Source organism: Acanthochromis polyacanthus, chromosome 4 (genome assembly GCF_021347895.1).
Source record: "Acanthochromis polyacanthus isolate Apoly-LR-REF ecotype Palm Island chromosome 4, KAUST_Apoly_ChrSc, whole genome shotgun sequence".
NCBI classification, from domain to species: Eukaryota; Metazoa; Chordata; class Actinopteri; family Pomacentridae; genus Acanthochromis; species Acanthochromis polyacanthus.
In genome coordinates, this window is record NC_067116.1 from 39,686,586 (window position 1) to 39,709,217 (window position 22,632).

The 22,632-nt window shown below is 41.2% G+C and overlaps 1 protein-coding gene across 2 annotated transcripts in view; it reads right to left on the reverse strand.

The window, feature by feature from the left end:
• Positions 1-22,242, reverse strand: part of ssbp4 (single stranded DNA binding protein 4) — a 110,636-nt gene extending 88,394 nt beyond the window's left edge. The window contains exons 1-3 of one of the 2 annotated variants that reach the window (XM_022205825.2): positions 22,074-22,242; positions 7,321-7,393; positions 1,208-1,269 (exon numbers count right to left, since the gene is read on the reverse strand). In XM_022205825.2, the coding sequence (XP_022061517.1) occupies positions 1,208-1,269; positions 7,321-7,393; positions 22,074-22,129 (191 nt within the window). In that variant the 5' untranslated portion in view covers positions 22,130-22,242. Of the gene's footprint in view, positions 1-1,207; positions 1,270-7,320; positions 7,394-22,073 lie in introns of those variants that run through there. The other variant, XM_051947068.1, reaches the window with a different exon arrangement.
• Between the last annotated feature and the right edge of the window lie 390 nt (positions 22,243-22,632).

The following is a 22,632-nucleotide window of genomic DNA, read 5'->3' on the forward strand; positions in this document are numbered from 1 at the left end:
TACAAAAAAAGAGGAATAAAAAAGAATATTTGAGCTGCAGTTGAAGCAAAGCACTGTCAAATAAATCTGATTTGGCTTTCTGATTTAGTGATGGTGGTACGTTTGCATGGGTTCTGTCAACTTGGAATCACACTTTGTCCCTTTAAACTGGTGTTATAATTTTAGTTAAAGTGCAAATATTGGGTTGACTTTTCCTTTTAGGGTTGTACATCTGACATCAATCCAATTTCTTTTCTCTGACTCAACCGCAAGTAGAATTACAAAGCATAGAAAAGGAAATGGAACGTCTAACGTTTGGGGAAAGCAAATATGTAAGTTGGAAATATTTTAAACTTTAAGTTTTTTTTAATTAAAGTTGCAACAATGTTTATTGGAGATGAATCAGATGACTGAAGTACATCTAACTTAAACCAGTGACATTACTTAATTTAGTTTAACTTAACAGACTTGTGTGTTACCCGTCTTTTTCAGGGTGCAGGTCAAATAAAGCTTTATATTTGAGGTAAAAAAAAAAAAAAGTATAATTTTTTTTACTGAATATTGGATTGACTTGTTGATGCAGTTCCTCCCAAAGTGGTGAAAACTCCATGTACATCTGTGGTAGTTGAAAATGACCATAAAGGCGATCAAACAACATCATAAGAACTACTTCTGAAACATCATATCTTGGCCCCAACTCCAAAAATATGTCTAGAATCTTTGTGCTTTTTAAATTTTTCCTTACAATCGCAGTAATAGAGTGAAAGTTGTTTGTAGATTCATGGATCCACTGCACAAATACAACTGCAAACAGCTGATTTTGCATACTTCCATTGTGTCAAAACTTGCAAGATTTGAGGTAGTTGTGTGGTGAGGAAAGGTTCAGTTGCCCCACTCTGATTAAAAAAAAAAAAAAATCAGTCTCTGACTTTGACTTTGATTGGACAGCTCACACTTCACTGAGAGGCCAGTTTAAATAACAGACGAAGGGGAAGTTAGCTCACTTGTCAATCAGAGCGACACGAGGAGGACAGCATTTAAACATACGTGAGATGATGCACTTAGCATTCCCCGCAATTACTGTCCCTCTCCACCCCTGCACATTCGTTCATTCCATTAAGAGTACTTCCACTGCATAAATGTGAGCTGTTGAGGAAAAAAATCTAAAAAAAAAAAAAGTGTGTGTGGTCAAGCAAGAGAAAAAAAGCACAGCTCAACGTATACGTACCACCACCATGAGTGTAAAAATCCTGGAGGTTCCCCAAGTGTGATGTTCTTCTCCCATCGGATCTGAGAGACAGCAGCGGGATAGAAGAGGAGGAGGAGGAGGAAGGAGGGTCGGTGGGGAGAAGACAGAGGAGGGAGAAATGAAAAATTAGACACTGCAGCATGTTTTATGCATAATGTAATCATTTTGCTCAACTGTCCTCTCAACTTTCGGACTGACGGAGCGATAGTCGGACAGAAAAATAGGCCGAGGAGGAGCGCGGCGATCTGCAGTGCAGTGCGGTGCAGAGTTTTGTGGATAAGAAACTGTGACTGTCTTGAAGCAGCAGTCCTCTCCGCTGCCCTCACAAACCAGCAGCGCTCCTGCCTGTATCTGGACACCGAGATAAGATCCAGTCGCAGATAACAGATCAACTGCCTGCTTCACACACTCCTACTGACATGACTCTACACACAGAAACTCACACACACACACACACACACATACATACAGTCTGAGAGATGATTCGACAGAGTCTGAGAGGACGACATGACAGCGTCAAGATTTCTCCAGATTTTTTTTCCTATACGCGCCATATATATATATACATATATATATATATAGAAGACACCGATACGAGGTTTCTATTAAAGTGTCTACTCTCCAGATTTCCCCAACGCCGCTTATAATGATGTGATGTGCCATATGTTGGTGTGGGCCTGTTGATTTAATGCTGCTAAAGAGCTGAGTGCTGCACTGTGCAGAAGAGCACAGAGTGGCAAAGTCCTCTCGGGGACAGAAGTGTATTGTTTGTATAGTATAAACGTGTGTGTGTGTGTGTGTGTGTGTGTGTGTGTGTGTGTGTGTGTGTGTGTGTGTGTGTGTGTGTGTGTGTGTGTGCGTGTGTGTGGCTCTCGCTGAAGGAGGAACAGAGGCTAATTGAGGCAGGAGAGTCCAGGTGATAGCGCTCTCATTAGACGAGCAGGTGTGTATGAAGGCCTTCAGTCTACCTGCGAGGATAGAAGTCCCTTATCTATTGAAACATGCATGTGTGTTTTCCTGTGCGTGTGCGCTCGAGACTGCGAGATACGGAGGCTCAGAAAGAAATCCGGAAACCAAAACATATTCATCTTTTAAACAACACATACACGCAGCAAACATCTAGAAAACACTCTCAGACTGACTGCAACACATTCACCGATTTGATAACTCAATGCAGATGCAGAAAACAGACACAAACAATGGATTTAGGTTACGCTGCAGCAGTGTTGTAAAATGCCATTTAACCCTCTGAACCCCAAGCAGTTACTGGGCAGATCACATTTTTACCCACTGACGGCTCATTTTTCACAAAGTTCAGCACCTCGAGCAAGCATAACTAGGAGTAGAGAGAACCTGTGATCCTGTGATTTAGTTATAATGCCAGAAATCAAAAGAAAACAAAAGGTGAATTTCTTTGGCGATTTATTTTACCAAAATGGACAAAAAACTACTCAAATCAACCTGTAGAATATCTCTCCAAATGCCTACATGTGTGACAAATACTGGAAACTCTACATAAAAAAGATATTTCTCTGCTTAATTCCAAATTTGCTTTAATATTTGTCTTCCATCTGGTCTCTGTAAACACAGCCTGCAGTTCAGTCCCTGAATTTTTCTCAGATAAGTGTTGGTCACACTTGAGTCAGTCATGGCTTTATAATTATTTTTTTACAGAATCTGGTCATCGCAAACAGTTAATTCTTGGCAATTTTTTTTTAATGATTTTGTTAAAATGCCACAATATTATGCTCAGATTTGGTGAAGCATTTTAATAGAACAGCACATCTCCAATGAGTAGTTCAAGGACTGTCAGAAAATAAGGAAAATACAACAATTCTTTTTCTTTTTATAGTTTCTGTCTGTAAGAAATTGTGTAATTTTGGTGATTATTAACAAGATAACGCATCTTACAAGCCCACATGTTTTGTGGTTCAGAGGGTTAAAGCAGCATTTTAATTCAGCTTAATAATTCTATTAATGTATTCCAACATAGAGTATGCTGACTATACTCTTAGCACTGCTTTCTAATTACTAGAGTGTTCACAGCTTTTAGCGTCCATTAAGAAAGTCTCACAACACAATACATGCCTGTATTTTCTTACTTTATGGAAATATTTTTGGCTTATTTTTGCCAAATATGTTTTCTTCATTTGCTTGTTTCATGGACAGCGTTTGTGTTTTTTAGTGGATGAAGCGGCCTGAACTCTCTCGCCCACTGCAGTGAGGTGAAAGGAGCAGGTTTAAGAGCAGGGCACCAAGAGGAACCAAAGAAAAAAAAAAAAGGCGGATGATCAAAGTGCAAAAGAAAGGCACATGTAAAGTTAAAAAAAAAAAACTCAAAGCATCAAAGCAGAAAGATGCTAACATGGTAAGTGAACAAAAAAATCATTAGTTTGCAGTCTTCAAACTTACTGCTAGAACTACATGAAGGCTGAAAAGGTGAAAGGTCAAGCTGCTGCTGTGTTTGCTCGGATATATCCATTACCGCCAAACCCAACCAAATGCACTGATTATGACCATATAAGACAAATAAAAACCAAGATGAGGCTGAGATAAACACAATCATGAAGCAATGCACCGCTGCAGGAGCTACATTTGAGACAACTGGCGTCAAAGCGACTTAGCCAGTTTAGCATGTATGCCTCATGGACATGTGGACTGTTTGCATGCGTCTGTGTGTGTGTATGTTGTTTTAATCCCCGTCTGTGTTGTTTTAATTCCTGTTTTAAAGTGTGTGCGAATCCGTGTTTGTGAGCCTCCGGTTGCTCGCGACCCACAACTTCACCTCTTTCCAGCAGCTCCACCAATAACACTCAATCTCTGGGAGAAGATTCACCCACAAGGGCTCTGAAATCAGCGAGGCCCCGCTGCAGCCCAACTACTTAATCTCTCCGTGTTGCTCCCCACATCTCGGCTTCATATTTTAGACGCCTGATTCTGGTTGTTGGCAGCTGGATCGGCCTCCAGCCTCGTCCGCCCTGCTGCCTGTCTGCACACTCTAAGCAAAGGCAGCCAGACTCCAACCAGACCGGCTGATTACATCTGATTGATATGTCCGAGTTACAAACAGGGCGATGTGGGGCAGGAATGCATTTTGGGTTTTTCCATTTCTTTAAAGAATCTTCTCAATACAACTGGAAAAGATCCAACTTTTTTTTTGAGAAATTAAAATGAGAGCATTAGGATTTGATCTCGATTGTGGTAGCTCTTTTACAGCTTATTTTGCTGCCCAGGCCAAGTGAGACATTTCGATTGAGTTTTGCTTTTGGTGGAAATTGATTTTGTTGCTTTATGTTGATTTTATTCTGTGTTCTGACAACAAAACCTACACCTAATGGTGCTGAAAGGCTAACTGATGATTAGAAAACCCTCTTGCAATTATATCAACGCATGAATAAAAGTGTGAGTTTTCATGGAAAGCATGAAATTGTCTGAGAGACCCCAGACTTTTGAACAGTAGTGTATGTGCAGTAAATATGAAGCTAGAGCCAGCAGCCTGCTAGCTTAGCTTAGAATGAAGCCTGGAAACACAGGAAGCCTGAAGAATGTGCACTGGTTGCCTGACAACATCACAGTGACAACTAGAATTACAGCATGGTGACTGAAAGCCTCCTGCTAATTAGGCAATTAGCAGTTTACATCCATGTCTGTCCAGGCTCGTGTAATATATGTATGTGTGCGAGTTCATTGAGAGAAGCAAGCCACAGAGTGAAATTCCTCGCACCAGTTCACGTGTCGAACAAATCAAAGTTGTTGCCATGATAGCAGAAGATGCTTCAAATATAGATGATGTTGCAAAAAAGCTTAAACATGGACACACCTGGAATCTGGGACCATATAAGATCTTCACAATCATCACAGTTTCAAGGTGTATCCAACCAAATGGAAACATAAACAAAATCCTTTCTGTTCCTATGTTATGGTGATAAATATTGGATAGTAAAGTGTTTTTGCAGAGTATTATGATGCTGCAGTGGAACTGTTCTTTTGGATATAACATGTTATCACTTGTGTGAAACTTTGTCAAGATTAACCTACAAATTCTTGGCCAAAAATGTGCTTTTTTAAGATACAGCGCTTCACGCTAACCACCAAACTCTAATCAATTTATTGTGGAGTTCAATTGAAAATTTGAACCAAATCTGAAGAAATTTCTTCAAAGTGTTCCTGAGATGTCATGAGAACGGGACAAGCAACCTGAAAATCTGATGTCAGAGCGTTGTACCATGAATAAAGTTTGACATAGCCAGACTTTCTCTGTGTTAGCTGGCTTAACAAATCCCACAACCCCATTCAAAGAGGTTACAGGTATTACAACGCTGATTAGCAACTTGCTTTGTTAACCAGGTTTTCTTCTTCAAACTCTGCACATGTTCCAATAAAAACAGGCGTCAAAATCCATGTAAACTGCTTTTAATCCCAACAATTCACCAGAGCTCGATGCCAATAAGTTTACAGACAACCAGACAGCTGAATGGTATAGCGAGGTATATTAAGCTTAAAGTCAGATTTCTTAGCGTCACAGGGGTTACTCCATTTTAACCTGCTTGATCACCATGGTAACTGATGAGCACAGCTCATGTGTTCAGAGTTTTTGAAAAACATATCAACAGTTAGAAGCAGTTCCCATTAAACAGTTCTTTTTCCTGATGATTCTCTATGAGGAAATACAAACCTACTGAGCTGCATATTAGTATTCCGACTGAACGGGGTTGTGCAGTTACAGTATCGCACATTGTGTGCATCACGTTGCCACGGTAACCTACAGTAATTCCTTTGGTGATGCAGAAAATGCAAAAATTTGTTTTTTTTACTTGGTCCAAACCTGTTTTAACCTGCAGCTGATAGAACACAGATTAGAAATTGATTTGTCTGCTGGTGTTTATTACAGAAAATATTGAATCACTGACATTTATTTTATCTCATCATTGTGACAATTACAAATAAATGCACTTCTTCAGTACGATGTTCAAATGAATGAAGTTCATTCAAGCTGCTGCATTCAGAATCACCAGCTGGTAAAATGAAAATTAACACGCACAATTAAAGGTTTTCTTCTCTTTTTACTAAAATACATTTGTATATTCCTCATAGCTCTCCATTATAACAACCTGTTGATTGAATTAGGCGGCACATGCTTGGTCCGTTTTGTGCAGAAGAAGAGCTTTAAATGCCCCATTTTTTTGGGAGCCTAAAGAAGAAAACCTGGCTAATGAAGATGACCTCCATCGTTTCTAATGGGGTTTTAGGTTTTTCTGAGCCTGGCTATGTTAAACCTACTTCACGGTTCATCCTCTGCTGCACTGATGTTTAAACCGTCTTACTGGGCTCCAGCTGCTCGGTGTGTATTTCACGTGCAGCTCATGAGGCTGCAACCGTATCCTAGTGTGACTCTACCCCGAGCTCACCTGACGAAATGACAGATAAATTATGTCAGCATTAAAGTTGAATGATATAGACCTGCCTCTGCTTGCCATTAAAGCCCTCTCAGTGTTGGGGAGTGTATTAAGTGGAGCTGAATAAAGCCGACGGGCAGGAGAGGTGTTCCAGTGAAGAAGGCCTGCACACGGGGCCATTAGCAGGAAGGATGTCCATTAAGGAAGAGGATGCAACACATTAGAGACCCTACCTCTTGGACAGTTTCAGGCCTAATACGAAGCTATAAGTCTGGCGGACCTGGTGGGACAAATGGTTTCCAATACTAAAGGTACACTTGGTTTACCTCAGCAGGCAGCGGCGCTTAAATGTCAAAGCAGAACCGGAGAAACAACACATGCTTACAGTATGTCAAACCGCCTTAATTATACAGCCGCTTACAAATTAGAGCTAATAATGAAGGGCGGGTAATCACATTAAGTGGCCCAACCGATGCCATGTTTACATTGTCCCAAATTAATAAACAGTCAAAAAACAGAGAAAAAAACACCAGTCTCGGCTCATTAATGTACTAATATTTCCTCAACATCGTCGCTCAACAGCTGCAGTACGAGTCATAATGTGAATTCCATTCCTGGCCATACAATAGAAGGGGAATCACACTCATCCTTTTTCTTTTTTTCCTAACAGGAAGTCAAACTGAAAGAACTTCTTACCTCTGACAGGAAGGTCTGTGCTGATTTCTGTGCGCCAACATGCAGCAAATACTCATAGACATATAAAGCTAACCTGGAAAACAGAGAGAGAGAAAAACAGAAGTCAGTTCGTTCAGATAAACTGTTTAAAGATTTTACATTTTTTATAGAAGACATGCTTATTCTCTTTTCATCGTGAAGTGTGTCGCATGCAAACAGAAAAGTCCAACATTTGCGTGCCCAACTGGCAGAGGAGTCACCACTGTGTCATTGGAGCAGGAGCTGGGATAAACAAGATTTTACAGTATGAAGATCATATAGTCTGTGAAGGGGTTGTAAATGTGTGATGCAAAAGCTCGGCAGCTCTGAGCTAAAGAGCCTCGGTGGCACTCAGCCATATCCCTGCGGTTTTAGGATCTCTGCTGTTGAGGCAATGAGACTGAAAACAAAACAGTGTCGACGCTGAGAGAAACATGGACGGAGGGGAAGAGGAACATCCTCAGACATGGAAAAAAGACGGACTCTCGGATATCGCAGCGCTTGCTTGTTGACTTCCACATGTTGATACTGATCTTCAAATCAGACAAGGGATTGTAAAAATGACCAAATAATAAACTGTGATGAACTTCGGGTAATGAAGGATTCCAAAATAATCTCACAGAAATGTAGCTCTGAAGTCCAGCATTCACAATGCAGCACTAGTTTGGTCCATCAAGCCAAAATACAGAACAGATGGGTGTCAGTGACATCTGCTGAGGGTCAACCACAAACAAAAACAACAAAAACACAACTAGCTGGGTGTTGAGTCTCACATGTTTCACTTGTTGTTAACCCTCCAAGCTAAAATAAGTTTCTGAGCTTTTTTAACTCCTGTTACATTTTTACTCACTGTGGGCTCATTTTTTACTTCAACATGAAGTCCTGCACCTCTAAAGAAGCAGCACAACCTGACTAGAAGTAGAAAGAACTCTGAAATGTCTTGGTGCACTCTGACAGAGCTAAAATGTGAATAAAGAAATAAATCATTTAAAAAACGAAAAATGAAAATGTAATTTCTATCATTATTTCTTTCACAAAAATGGAAAAACTTGTAATCAACCTCTACAAAATGTTTCCAAGTTCCCACAGGTGTTGCCAATGCCAGAAAAATTGTAGCCTGACGATCTGTAATGTTTTGCTACTTTTTCCTACATATTTAATGTTTCCATTCTTGTCTCCTATCTGTTCTGTAGAAACACAGCCTGCAGTTCAACCTAGTTAAGCTGAAAATTCCAGGAGTCCAAGATTTTTTGTCTTGTGACTGTTGGTCACAGCTGACAGCTAGTGAGTTTTTAGTTGCGCAAAGGAAAGCATAATTTTTTGCTTTTAACAGAATTTTTTTCAGTCAAACAGCTTATTATTTGCAAATTTTTAAATGTAGAATAAAGACATAGTACTGAAATATCATGATTTTAAGCTTCAATTTGGTTTAATTTGCTGAGAAAACGAACTAAGTTCAAGGAACATTTCAGAATCCAACAATGCTTTCTGTTTTTTCCGTTTCTGGCTCTGACAAATTCTGTAATTTGGATGATTTCTGTAAAAGGTGAAAGGCTTTTCAAATTTGTCAGTGGGTTTTGGGATTCAGAGGGTGTAAAGGTTGGCTAAATAGTTAAACAGCACACTCTTCATTTATCACACAACTTCCATTCATTCCTCCATCAGCTGTACTGTGTTATTGTTTAGAGGCTCAGGGAAGGAACTTTGAGGAAACTGGAGCACAGGGACAGAAAGAACACAGAAAAAAGCTCCAGTCGACCTGCTGGTTCAAAGCCGGAAACGTCTCGCTGTGAGGTGCAATCACACAAGGTAATGGTGAAAATTACGGTTAAAATGAGAAATATAGTGATTGTGCTTTAGACTGGCAAGTTGAACAATGTAAGTCACGGTGAGAACCAAAAACCACCTTTCTATGAAAACACTAATGACTCCTATTAAACTGACTTACATGATTTTAAACAAGTCATGCAAATTTTGACTGCGCAGCTCCTCGTCAGTCAAAATTGTGACCACTGATGCAACACACATTTTAAAAACTTTTGCTGCACAAAAAGGAAGTCGGCTTTTGTGTGATGTGTTGATCCAAGAGCGAGTAAAAGTCCGGTTGCCTGGCAACAAGACAGCGGGACTCCACAAAGTCGTTGCTTCCCGCCAAGAAATAGTACGACTCATAACCCCATTAAAATCCACAAATGTGTCCTGTTTTCATTTCAGGGGTTTGTAAGATTAAACAAACACAATTTTAGGTGTTCATGTGTGAGTTTTAGAGCTACCGGCAGGCAAATCGTGCTACTTTTGGACATTGTTCGGTAAGCTGTTTCCCCGTGTTTTTTAATTCAAGTGCCCACGAGCATTGCTAATATTGGGGGGAAAAAAGATAAAAGCAGCTGCTTGACAAACTACGACATTTTACTACATTTTTATCATGTTTCCATTCTTTCATTCAGGTCTCCTGCCTGCTGTGTATAAACACAGCCTGCAGTTCAACCCAGTCCAGCTAAACGGTCCATTTTTTTTCCACAAGACTGTTTATCACAGTTGAGCAACTCAGAGCTTTTTAGTTGGTCCAAGCAGAGCAGAAATTTTGTTTCTGATCAAAAAGTTTCTTTCTGGCAAATTTTGAAACGTAGAATAAAGTGATTTTGATGAAATATCCCGATTTCCAGCTTAAAACAAAACTGCATGTCACGTGATGAGTTCAAGATCCAAGAAAATGCAACTCTGCTTTTACAGGTTTTGGCTCTGATGATTTTTATTAGCTGAGCTAATCAGCTGCCAATTATAGCTTCAGATTTAACTAACAGAAATGAGATTGGCATTGATCTTCTCATTTCACTCACAGCAAGAAAGCAAATAAGCATATTTTGCAGATGTTGAAATATTCCTTCAAACACTTGCAGACAGTTTACAAAGGACTGTGACTTGTTATGAATCATCATGATCTATAAAATCAAACCGTCTCCATATCAGAGAGCGGGATTTTTTTTTATTTCTGGAGACCAGATTGTTTCTTTCAAGAGCTGACTCATCCTTGTTACTTGTCATTGTCTTGTTAATTCTCATCCCAGAGAGACAAGAAAGACTTCCGAAAACTCAGCTCAAGTACTTCTAACAAACAACTCAAATGCAACTCACTCCTAGTTGGACAACATGAAGCTGCAGACAGACACAGATAAACAAGGATTCCTCATTTTGACCAATTCAGGATGATCTTTATCCCAACGCGCTGAAGCAACTAAATGTTTCTACTTCAATGCGGAGATGTGCAAGCGAGCATCTGTATGCAATCGGCTCTAAAATGCAGGGGGGTGGGGGTGGGGGTGGGGGGAGCTGCTGTGCTTTTGTGTACGCTGGGCGACTGTTTTTATGCTGATCACATGCACCAAGGCCAGAGCAGACACAGAGTTGTGATGTTTGGGTTGATGCTGGATGATACTGAATGAATCAATAATGAGGCGGGCCAGAGTTGAACAACCTGATTCTCTGTCTGCTCCAAGATATCGCTGAATTTCACCGCAGCGGCTGAACAACCATCTGCTGAAGGAAAATCCTCCGTCACAGCTGGTCCGAACCAGTTCCAACTAGACACCAGATACCATCCCCTCCTATACGTCTCAACTGTATCTACACCAATTTCAGATACCTGGTGTAAACAAAAAAGGCTTATCGTCGGGCAGAGCTGTTTGTCCTGTGTAAGTATGGTGGTGATGGGAGTCGTGTCACTACAGCAGGCCACAGATTGTATGTACAAAAAACAACCGAGTCACAGGTTGGAGCAAACTGCTCGTTGTAAATGTTTAATATTGATCTCAAATGCAGTCCTGGTATCGTCGAGTGAAAGCGATCAGTGTTGTGTTTAGGGACATGTCCATCACGTTAATTACGTGTTGTCTGAGAATTTGTGTAACAAAATGCCTGCAATGTTTTTTTTTTACTTCAGAGGTTTCTGTTTGCCTCTAGTATGGACAACAGTATCACTGTGTCTCTAACTTTGCCTTATTATAATGGTAGAATAACTCAAATTGAAACCTGATTTTTAGCTGGGTGATATAACTGAAAGGTTTATAAAATAGAATAGAATAGAATAGAATAGAATAGAATAGAATAGAATAGAATAGAAATACTTTGTTACCGGTAATCCCTGAGGGGAAATCTGGTTGTTACAGCAGAGGGAGTATATCAAAAGTTATTGGTATTTTGGTGGTTTATTTTTAATTCAACCACCAACAGGTAAGAATTGTACTGTTAAACCGGCACTGGAAAAACACAAATAAACACATTTTTCCATGCAAATAGGATAAATAAGAATAAAGGAACTGTCCAACCTTGATAGAAATTAAATAAATATTTAGACCGGTTCAGGTGGTCACCAGTTACCGTTCTGTTCACTTTGGAAAACAACGATAACAACCTCTGAGCAGCAACCTACCACACTAAAACTTTCTAGTTTTACAGAGGCTTTGTATGCAGTAAGGCGGATCTCTGAGGCTTCTTTGGTTAATTATCCATTTTAATCACAGTTCTCATCTCCCTGCTTGATAACGTTCCACTAAAACAATTCCATCTGCCGCTATCTTTAAGGAAACACTAAAGCTACATCCTTTGCTTAACCCCGCCAACAACAACTGCGATTGGTTTAAGGAAATGCAAACAAGTCCGTGCATTTTTCCCCCTAAAGGGGAAAGATACTGAGGTGAAGTCAGACCATTATGTTCTACAGAAGATGGTTGGCAAAACGAGACCACCAGACGGAGACCTGCACTGGTCTCCAAGCGCCAATGTCAAGTCTGTCAGCCCTCGGAGCAGGCTGTCGAGACGGTGTCGCTTAGGTGGAGGACGTCTGGAGCTTTTAGAGCATGAATTCATCTGACAACAGCAACCAGAGAAAGTCCCTGAGTTTAGAAGGACGTGACAAGACGTCCAGGCACAGCAACGTAAGCCGAAGGAGCTCCATTATCAACAGCTATAATAACAACTTTACAGTGGTGGGAAAAAAAGTTTTCGGACACCCCAAACATTTGTGGAATACTGCACTAAGAATCACTCTTAGGTCTTCAAGTGCAATTTCTTTTAGTACAATCATAACACTAAACAAATCCTAAAAACGCCATTAAAAACTTAACATTGATTAGTTCCATAAAAAAAGAAATTTTGAGTATTGGGTTATTTTGGTAGAATTTAGTTTTGTCAGTTTTTCTTGTAAACAATGAACAAATAAAATATCATTTGTATTTGTTTGTGTCTGTTTATTGTAGCCACACTCTTTGAAACACAAAAAACATTTTTTCCACACATATTTCTAGGGCTGGGTTCCAGATATTCACCCCGTTTAAAGACAAAAATCCTAATATTCAGATCGAATCGTGATGTCCGACGGGGGGACATCATATACGGATCAGATTGTAAAGGGGATGGACGGACGGACAAATGAAGGAACAAACGAAGGAACAAATGAAGGGATGAGTCGAATACTGATTGTGCGACATCGTCCAACGGGTTGGGGGGGGGGGGGGGGGGGGGCAATTATTTGGATCTCAAAATAAACATTTGGACATCACCGTGATGACCGAATATTCGGGTCCAGCCAGACATATTTCATGATAATGTTTGAGGCTGTGTAACATTTTAAGGGTGTCCAAAATCCTTTTACAACCACTATTTCTATGGCACCTTTAAAAAACGTGCTAAGCAATACACTGAATCCCAAATTAGAATGCAACAGCAAAACCCACTTTTATGCAGCAATTCAGGATGCAGGATTATGATTGGCATTACGAAAGTAACTGAGGAACACTAAACTGTGCAGTTGAGACCCTGTAGTGTTATTTAAGGCGCGAGTAAGTTACAGATTTGGGAATAAACCCCAAAAAAGATCTAAAGTACTACTTTACATGACTATATTGCATATTAAAACTGAGCCTCTACAGAGTTATTTAATTGGCATTGGCTGTTTATGATTCAGGGATGGAGGAAGATTGGAATTTGTTCATGCAACCAAACTTTGTGTTTCTATTATGTGTTTTTCTGGAAGATTGCAATCAATTTAAGTCAAACTATCAAACATTTTATGAAACTTTTTTCTTAGTTCTATAAATAAAGACACAGTTTCCTAGCCTAGCCGCGCTAGACAACCCACGGCAACGAATTTAATTCTCTGCCAGGGTGGGTCTAGTTACCCTCCATAAGGCTCGAGGTTGGATGCTCCTAAAACTGGCCGGATGAATCACCATGAAGTGTAGAGTCAGAAGGCGGGCGTAACTAAGTGACGACAGAGGCGCGACGATTCTGACAGAAACAACCGGCGCACAATAAACAGTTATCTTTCGACTCGGCTTTGGCCACAGCCCTTAAAGATTTGAAGCTAAAATTCAACTTGAAAGATAAACAAAGGACGGCACTTAAGTGTTTCATTGAGAAGAAAGACATATTTGGACTTATGCCGACGGGATATGGCAAATCCTTAATATACCAGTTGGCTCCACTGGTTGGGAAGCTAATGGGACTTAGCCACAATCCGTCGGTGCTCTAGGAACTACGTCAGCCTATTCGTTGCACTGATTGGTTGTATACCTACCCAATTGCTGCAGAGTGATTTGAAAGACAACCTTTTAGCCCGCCTCCCTCCCTGTCGAGCATTCCTAGACCCTTGTGTCTTAAGAGCTGGGTCTAGCGCAGCTAGGCTAACAGTTTCCATGAAACACTGTTCTATTGCTGAGGCCTAAACTGATATCAAACTGTTACCAATTTATTTTTGACTGATGTTCAATTTTGGTGGACGTTAGTTAGAACACGACCTGAATAATACTGTGATTTTTTTTTTTGCATTCTAAGTAGTTTTCAGCTTAAAGTAGTGACTGTAGAAACACTACTGGGCTATGAAGGTTTTGATCTGAAACACACTCACTGGAGATGGAGCTGCTGTGAAACTATGAATTTTCTGATTCTTTCTACAATCAGAACTAGATTCATTTGGACCAGTATTGTTTGTAAAGTCCAAAACAGCCATATAAATAAATAATTTTCATAATCACACAGGTAGAAAACTCTCCACCGGCTCAGCTGGAAAAGAACTCCTGTTCTCGTGTGACTAATTGAAGCCGACTCAGATGATCGTGTCAACATTTTTATCAGCTTCTCTCTTCTCACATCTGGATTTTGGCAGCTGAACAGTCCGAAGACATCGTTTCAAGGCACTTTAGTGAATAATCAAACATAAACTGTAAAACTGAGTGAGGAAATTCCACCACTAAGCATAGGTGGAAACATCATATTTGTCTTTTTTGAAACATTTTTGGTTATTTGGTCATTTGCTGTAGTGCTGACGTAAACAGTTTCCTGTTTTTCTGCTACATCATCCTGAAAACTTCAGGGGGCATTTAAGTTTCCCAGTGCAGTGGGGAGTCCCGCTGGTGTAGCATTTAAAAACGAGGCCCTGTTTGCAGTGTGAAACACCCAGCAGCAGGCATCAGATCCCATACAGCCCTTCCACACTGTACTGGATCGAACAGAGATTCCCATGAGCACTGTGCCGATGAAATTTTCATGCCGAAGCCTGGTGTGATCTGAGGGGCTCTATGCCCCGGCGATGGGCACCTGCCCTGGCTGCAATGCATTATTTAAAAACACTCATTCAATCCGGGCTTCAGGGGACACCTTTTGTTACTCTGTCAGAAGCGGTAAGTGTAACTTGGCTGAGGAGGAGACTTTTTCTGCAGAGTTTGGGGACAGACAGGTAGATAAAGAAGTCATGTGGGGGGTTGTACTGTACAGCTGCTGTGTCAGAGGGAAATCTAAGGTCAGGGCCTTGACTTTTTTTTCCTCTGTGGATAAAGCAAACCTGAATTCTCCCTCTGTGGCCCCTGCATAGCTACGCACGTCATTCAGGAATAAAAGATGAGATACAAACAAGATAAACCACAAACACGAGCAGCTCTTTCCATATCTTTTCTCTGCTGCACTCTCTCTGAAGACATCCACATAAAAAAAAACTACATATTGATGCAAATTACATGATGACAAGTGGGAGATCAGTCTGAGTGGGAGGAAGAACATTTGACCTGCGCTTTGACTGCTGACTGGATATTCAGGCCCGTGATACAAAGCCGGCGCGCGAGTTCACATTAAAAGAGCCACAAAGCCAAGCAGAAGAGCATCTGTCTGCGTCTCCAGCTCCGTCTCTTCAGCTACGAGATCATTTGCAGCATTTTTCTCCAACACAGAGCACATTTGTAGGCAAAAATTCTACAACACGACTCTGATCTTCTTCCCTTTCTTGGTCCTAACCTCACACAAGCAAACTAGCACTTTGCTGCAAGTCCACACATCAAGGAGATCTCTCCCACTGCCTCGTCCCCAGGAAACACACCTGACATTTAGCCCCAGGCTGTCCGATCCAGCCTCCCCTTTCCTCCGCTCGCCTCCAGAGACAAGGGCATCTCAGCCGAGTTTAGCCAGCTAAAGCACAGACAGTTAGCAAATTAACTTTCATGTCTTGGTTTCAATAATTCAGCAGCGAGCGCAGTGGCAGGGTGAGGTAAGGTATGCAGGCAGGAAGTGATGAAGGATTAAGCAGGGCCCGTAACGGCATCCGCTTTCATATATAATCTGCCACTCAGAAAAAGAATATATAACATGTATATTTAATGTATGCAGCAGCGTTCTGACGGCAACACAAAGCATGACTGGATAAAAACCACTCAATATTATTTTGTAAATATGAAATATTTATAATAAAAAGGCCATATGGACGTGACAGGCTGCTGTGGATGGAGGTGAATGAGATCCTGGCTGCCGCTTGGAAACACCTGTGATACTGTGAGGCTTTATTCCCACTGCACAGACTGTTTATATTTGCTTGGCTTTGTTATGGCAGTTCCTTTGTCAAAACAAATCAGTGTCAATGAGCATGTAAACACGAATGGCTTTAGCCATGGGTTAATCCACACATTGTCACACACACACACACACACACACACACACACACATATATGAGAATTCACCGTCACACAGAAGCACACATCTCTGGTTCTCAGTCTGCCAGCAGGAACATCGACTCTGTTACCTCCTGACACCATCACCTGTAAACGTCCTCCAACCTCACAGTTAGCTACCTGATAACTTGTTCATTTTCAGCTATATTTGAGCAATTTTGGAGCAAAAGAAGTGGAGGAGAGACATTTCTCATGATTTGTGATGAGAGATTAGGCTGACATTGCTGGAAGTTTTGTTATCGCCACAGTTTCACCCTTCAGCAGTTAATGAGGACAATAATACGATGATGACAAAAACAGTCCAAAGTTTACTAGGAATCACTGGTTTTCTATGTTAAGACAGACTTCTCTTAAGAAACACATGAGGACTGATTCACTGATCGCTGCTCAGACAGATACTTTTCTCCGTATGCTAATAAAAGACGAGCACACTTCTCCTCTGTGTGCTCTGTTGCCAAACTGATTAACAACTTCAGGCACGTAGCTTCAATATTTATACTGTCTCCTTTATTTCAAGTGAGAAAACTAACAAATTTGTGCAGATGCACCAAAAGCAGCTGACGAAAGGCGGCATTAATTGACTGTTGACATATCTGAATGAAAGCACAGTCAGCCAAAGGGTGCCGAGGGTAAATCAAGGGTTTCTTTACTTTTAGAGCAGTGTTTCTGCCTATGTTAGTGCGCCGCTCTTTATACTTCCTTCAAAAGGCTAAAATGCAGATGGCAGAGCCATCTGTGTAGAATCAAAACCATGCATTCAGACCTGAAGATCCCCATTAAACTGCATGTAAATACATGGGAGGAGCCAGGGGAGGAGCAGAGGATGTAAAGAAACCCGCGTTCAAAACAAACTGATTAACTTTACACTTGAAGTTCTTTTCCCAAACAAATCCAGCAACACTTGAGATCACAGAAAAAAATGTCTGTAAACAAACACGGAGTATTAGGAAACAAATGCAGGGAGCTAAATTATTTTTTGAAACTAAGGACATGCTTTTAAAAAATGAGATGTTTGATCACACTATTAAATATTTTTGTGAATGGCACCTTTAATTAAGATGCTGGATTCATCAGTGCACATTTCAAAGAGGTTCCAGTCACTAAACAATAAGGAGACATTAATATTGAAGGTGCTGCATTACTCCCATCCAAATTAAATTAAATAAAACCCTGAAAAAGAAGTGTGGAGCGTAATTAATTTCTTCAGCTGCAAGGGCAACAGTTCTTCCCCTACCTTTATTATTATGATGAGCTTGTTCTCTTTACAAAATGTCTCATCACAATAACATTTCACAAGGATTTGCAAAGAAAACACTTCACTCCCCCCATGTTGCTGCTACCTGTGATCTCAAGACAGCGAGACCAGGCGGCTGGATTCCACTAGTGTGCTGAGGCCTTGGTTGTGCAGAGGAATCCACATAAGTGTGAAATGTTCGTGTGACTGTTTGCTTTATGTTGTATTTCTGAACAAACAGGTTGGATTCGAGCCTCGGTTTCAAGGCTTTAAAGGAAATAAAAAACACACGGCTCCGTGCGCAGTGTCACCGCACACTTAAACACACAAATGAGCCTTTATGCCGGAACACTTTGTCAGCATTCAGTCCTGTAAACACGCTACACTGTACTAGAGAAGAGCTGATGCATTTTCTGATAAAGTTTTGAGGTTTCAAAGTGCTTCACTGCACACTTGTAAAGAGTCACGTGCACAATGGCACCAACTGTACCAAACTCACAAGTCCAACCTGAAATAAAGCACCGTGTTCTAAGGTGAGATGGGGAAGATTACAATGCCAGGAGCTCAAAATTTAGAAATTACATCACTATAACGCCTACAAACGCACTGAATTACACCGTATATCATATGTTACAGGCCTTATTAGCATTTACTGAGATAGTAGGGTCACAATTACTCTAAAAATACTGTTTCTTAATCCCTGAAAAGCAGCTGAGCACCTGAATGTGGTGGCAGAAATTAAAGACTGCAGCACCTCCCTATTTTAAATAATGTGCATGTATGTGAAATATTTTAGGAATTTAATAAGACAACACGACAAAATGTGCTCACAGCAGTAAAAACCCACTTCAGTAACAAGACAAGGAAGAAGTTAATAAAACAGTCTATCGCTGCACACCTGCAAACACCAGGTTTACATGTACCGAAATCACAAGTCAAACCTGAAATAAAACACCTTCCTCTAAGGTGCAATGGGGACGAAGGCAATAATAAGAGCTAAAAATTTACAAAAAACGACTGCAGCATCTAAAAACTCACGGAATTAGACCCTATATTGTATGTCACCCTCCTTTTAATTGGGACCGTGGGGTTACAATTATTCTCAAAATACTGTTTCCTAATCCCTGAAGAGCAGCTGACCACCACTCAAGATAAAACCACTTTGCTAACAAACCCAGTTAACAGCGTCAGAAATGTAAGCGTGCAGGCCCTTCCCTTTTCATAAATAATGTGCATATATGTGAAATATTTTAGGAATTTAACTAAACAGCGCGCTAAAATGTGCTCACAGCAGCAAAACAAGGAAGGAGATTATTCAAGAGACTATCACTGCACACCTGTAAACATCTGGTTTACATGGAGAAAGGCACCAAGACACCAGTCCACCCTGAAATAAAACACAGTCTGTGATGGGGAAGACTGCAACCCCAAATGCTGAAATTTAAAAAAAAAGAAGCACCAAAACACCTAAAAACTCAGAGTTAGAGCATATATTGTATGCCACCCTCCTTTTTTAATCAATAATTGAGACTGTGGGGTTACGATTAGTCTCAAGATGCTGTTTTTAATCACTGAAAAGCAGCTGACCACCACTCTTCATTGGTTAAAAAAACTCCCAAAAATTAATTTACGGTTAGGATTTGAACTCTGCAGCCCCTCTCCTTTTTAAAATAAAATGCATATTTGTGAACTATATCAGGAATTGAGTAAGACAATATGCCAAAGTGTGCTCACAGCAGCAAAACTCACACACAAGGAAGCAATTCAGAAAAGACTATCACTGCACACCTGTAAACACCAGGTTTACATGTGTAATGGCACCAAACCCACAAGCCTAATCAAAAATTAACACCATTTCCTAAGGTGTAATGGGTGAGATTGCAAAAACAGAAGCACAACAACACCTAAAAACTCACAGAATTGCAAAATATGTTGAATATCAAAGGTGTTTTTAGCAACTGAGACGGTTCAGTTTCAATCTTTCAACACTTAGCTCCAACAAGTCGCACTAAGACAAATTAAACTCTGCTACCTGCTCCTCTGCTTTTGTTTTAAATAATCTGCATATATGGAAAACATTTCAGGAATTTAAAGAGACAAAATGTGCTCGCAGCAGCAAAACTCCCGGCAGCGAACAACAACACAAGGAAGCAGAAATCACAACGCGCTTATCAATAAATATTCACCTCTGCAAGTTCTTCCTTGTAGCTCCACTGCTCTGATGTAACTCTCATGTCCTGCCCACACCCTTGCATTGTCTGATTGCTTTCAGCTGCACAAGGAAAACATTGCAGTGGACTAATTACATTTTTCTCCTGCTTCCAATGTTACTATCTGCTCCTCCTCAACAAGTTTGGGGTATTGGATCGAGAGAGATGAAACACACATTGGTGAGACATCCTGATCAGAGCCGACTGTGTCCTGAAACCTTTAACAGTTTGTTTAACAGTCTTGATAATCAGTCCTCTAAGAAGAAGAGCTGCAGCTGCGGTGCCAAACTGTACGCTTTAATGGCATACGAGTCCATCCGGGGTGCCCCTCTTTTCAATATCTGAATATGTAAAGGCTCATATGAATATGCAAATATGAATATGAGCTAATTCAGTGATGCATTGAGGCAGCTGTTGTGAGCTCCACATTTACAAGGAAACATGTGTTGGCCCTGCGGGGCAGGTTAGGGTGACAAGACAGGTGAGGGGAGAGGGCAAGCGTCGTCTATTATGTGTGGACAGACCCTATAGGCCTGTAACACACAGACACATATGCTTTAAAGAACACTATGGAGGCTCTGGTGGACAAAGGGTAGAAATAAACGCAAACAAACACACTAAAATAACCGAATCTGCTGTTTTTGTATTAGCATTAACAAGCAACTTTAACACAGAAGCATTCAGCATCCCCAGCTCTCAAAAGACTTGTATTTCTTAGGAGTTAAATTATTAATCCTCCTCCTACACTATCATTTGAAATACACGCTGCCTCTGCACTGATTTCACTCCCAATAACACATGGAACATAATCCACAGTCCCTGAGCGAGCAACTAAAAAACACATCAGTTAAATGACACATTGCTCTCGGTGTATTGTAAATAAAGCAAACGGAGCTGAGGCTGCACAAACAGGTGTACGAGCAGCCTGCTGACGGTTCCTATGCAATATTAACGCATCATATGCCGGTTCAGAGGTCACTGCTGTTCGTAAAAGCACATGGGACTGTTTTCATTTCACACACGGAGCTGCTCGGTGTTCCCACAAACTGAATTCAGAGCAGAAAGAAACAGCTCGTGGCTGGACAAAAGCCACTTCCACTAGACGCACACACATCTCCAGGAAGCTCAATCAACTGAATGTGGCACGGAGATGCATCAGGAAAAGAAAAATTACAAGAGAGTCTCTGAAGAAATGTGGTTTCTGCTACAGATGCATGAGGTGCTGTGGAACAAGCTCAGCCTCTCAGGGCTTGACAGTGTGTTTTTTTGGACTACAATTGCATCTCAGCAGGGATCCCTACTCACTCCTCTAACCTCCAGACTGCTCCACTGCTTAAAAATAGCAAGTGATGATAAAAAGGTCGAAAATGCTGCCATGCAAAGAAGGTGCAACTCTTTGTGAAGACTGTAGCAGAGGAATAAAAGGGACATAAGCATGAGGAGCAGCAGGCTTCACGACATATGGGGGGGGGGCATTTAAAAGTTTTTAAGCAAAAAGCATGAATGAATGCACGGAAAAACTGGGTTTAAATGAAAGAAATGCTTTGCAAAATCATGTTTTTTCCCCAACACATCCAACACACAGTGGCATCAGAATTCAACACTGCTTAGAATGAAGTCTGCAAATAGTAGAAAATGTTCGTGGCAGCATGACTCTGCTTCATGCGAGTGCAAAAGTTTACCACCGCTGTATGGCTGCTGAATGGGACCAAACTTTTCCCTTCATCACCAGCCGGCTTTACGCACAGAAACGCGCCGCGAAGATTTCTACTTCTGAGCCCAAAAACAGCTCGAATAAACCAACCGTGCTGCAGATTTACGTCTTAAAAAGTTCAACCGAGTGCCAGCAGCACGCCTGTCCGCGCAGGGACGAGCACAAACAGCCCGGAGAGACACGCTTTCACCCGAAATTAACGCGTCTCCGTCCAACTTTTTAACGCTGCACAAGCGCGCAGCGTATTTAGGATATATCTGCGAGATTTAAAAAAAATAACAACGCGCAGGGGGAAATAAAAAGAGCTCAAACAGCAGCACGGATCCGAAAGTGCAATATTTTGTTATTATTGAAATTAAAAATAAATGAAAAAGTTTACGAAGACGCACCTCTAAAGGTGGTCGCGGAGGAGGGAGGAGGGGGGACGGAAGAAGGAGCGCACTTTTTGGATACAGCAGCTCCTTTTAAATTACACTTTAGAAAGTTGTGCTCCCCTCCTGCTGCCCACCTCGGCTGCAAAAAAAAAAGATAAGCAGGTAAAGTCCGACATATAGAAGCGCGTAAAAAATTTTAAAAAATCCACTTACTTTTCTCTCGCTTGGCTATCGGAAGGGACGACAGCTCCTTTACCTTTGGCGTACATGCTGAATTCTGTTTTAAGACTTTTGCCCCACTCAACACCTGTCAAAGAAAGCAGCCAGGAAAACGCTCCATCTCCATAGCTACCCCTTTAGTGTTTTTCCTCCCCCCTCCTCCTCCCCCTCTTCTCCTCCCCCTCCTCCCTCCCTCCCTCCCTTCCTCCCTCCTCCCTCCTTCTCTCTCCTCTCCCTCCCTCCCTCTCTCTCTTTCTCTTCTTCGTTTTTTTTTTTTTTTTTACATCTCCAACATTGGCCACAAATCAGGCACAGTTTCTACTGGGGGGACTTGAAACCGGCCGCTGTTGGATTTTTTTTTTTCCCCTCCTCAGCCGCTATTCCGCAGACCCGCCTCTCCTCCCGCCGCTGCGCAAACGGTGGGGGCTTCTTAAAGGGAAACGCACACTTCTTGTTTACGCACCGCGGAAACATGAGGAGAGAGAGAGAGGAGAGAGAGGAGAGAGAGGAAGAGGGGAGGATTAGGGGAGGAGGAGAAGAAAAGCATGCCGGG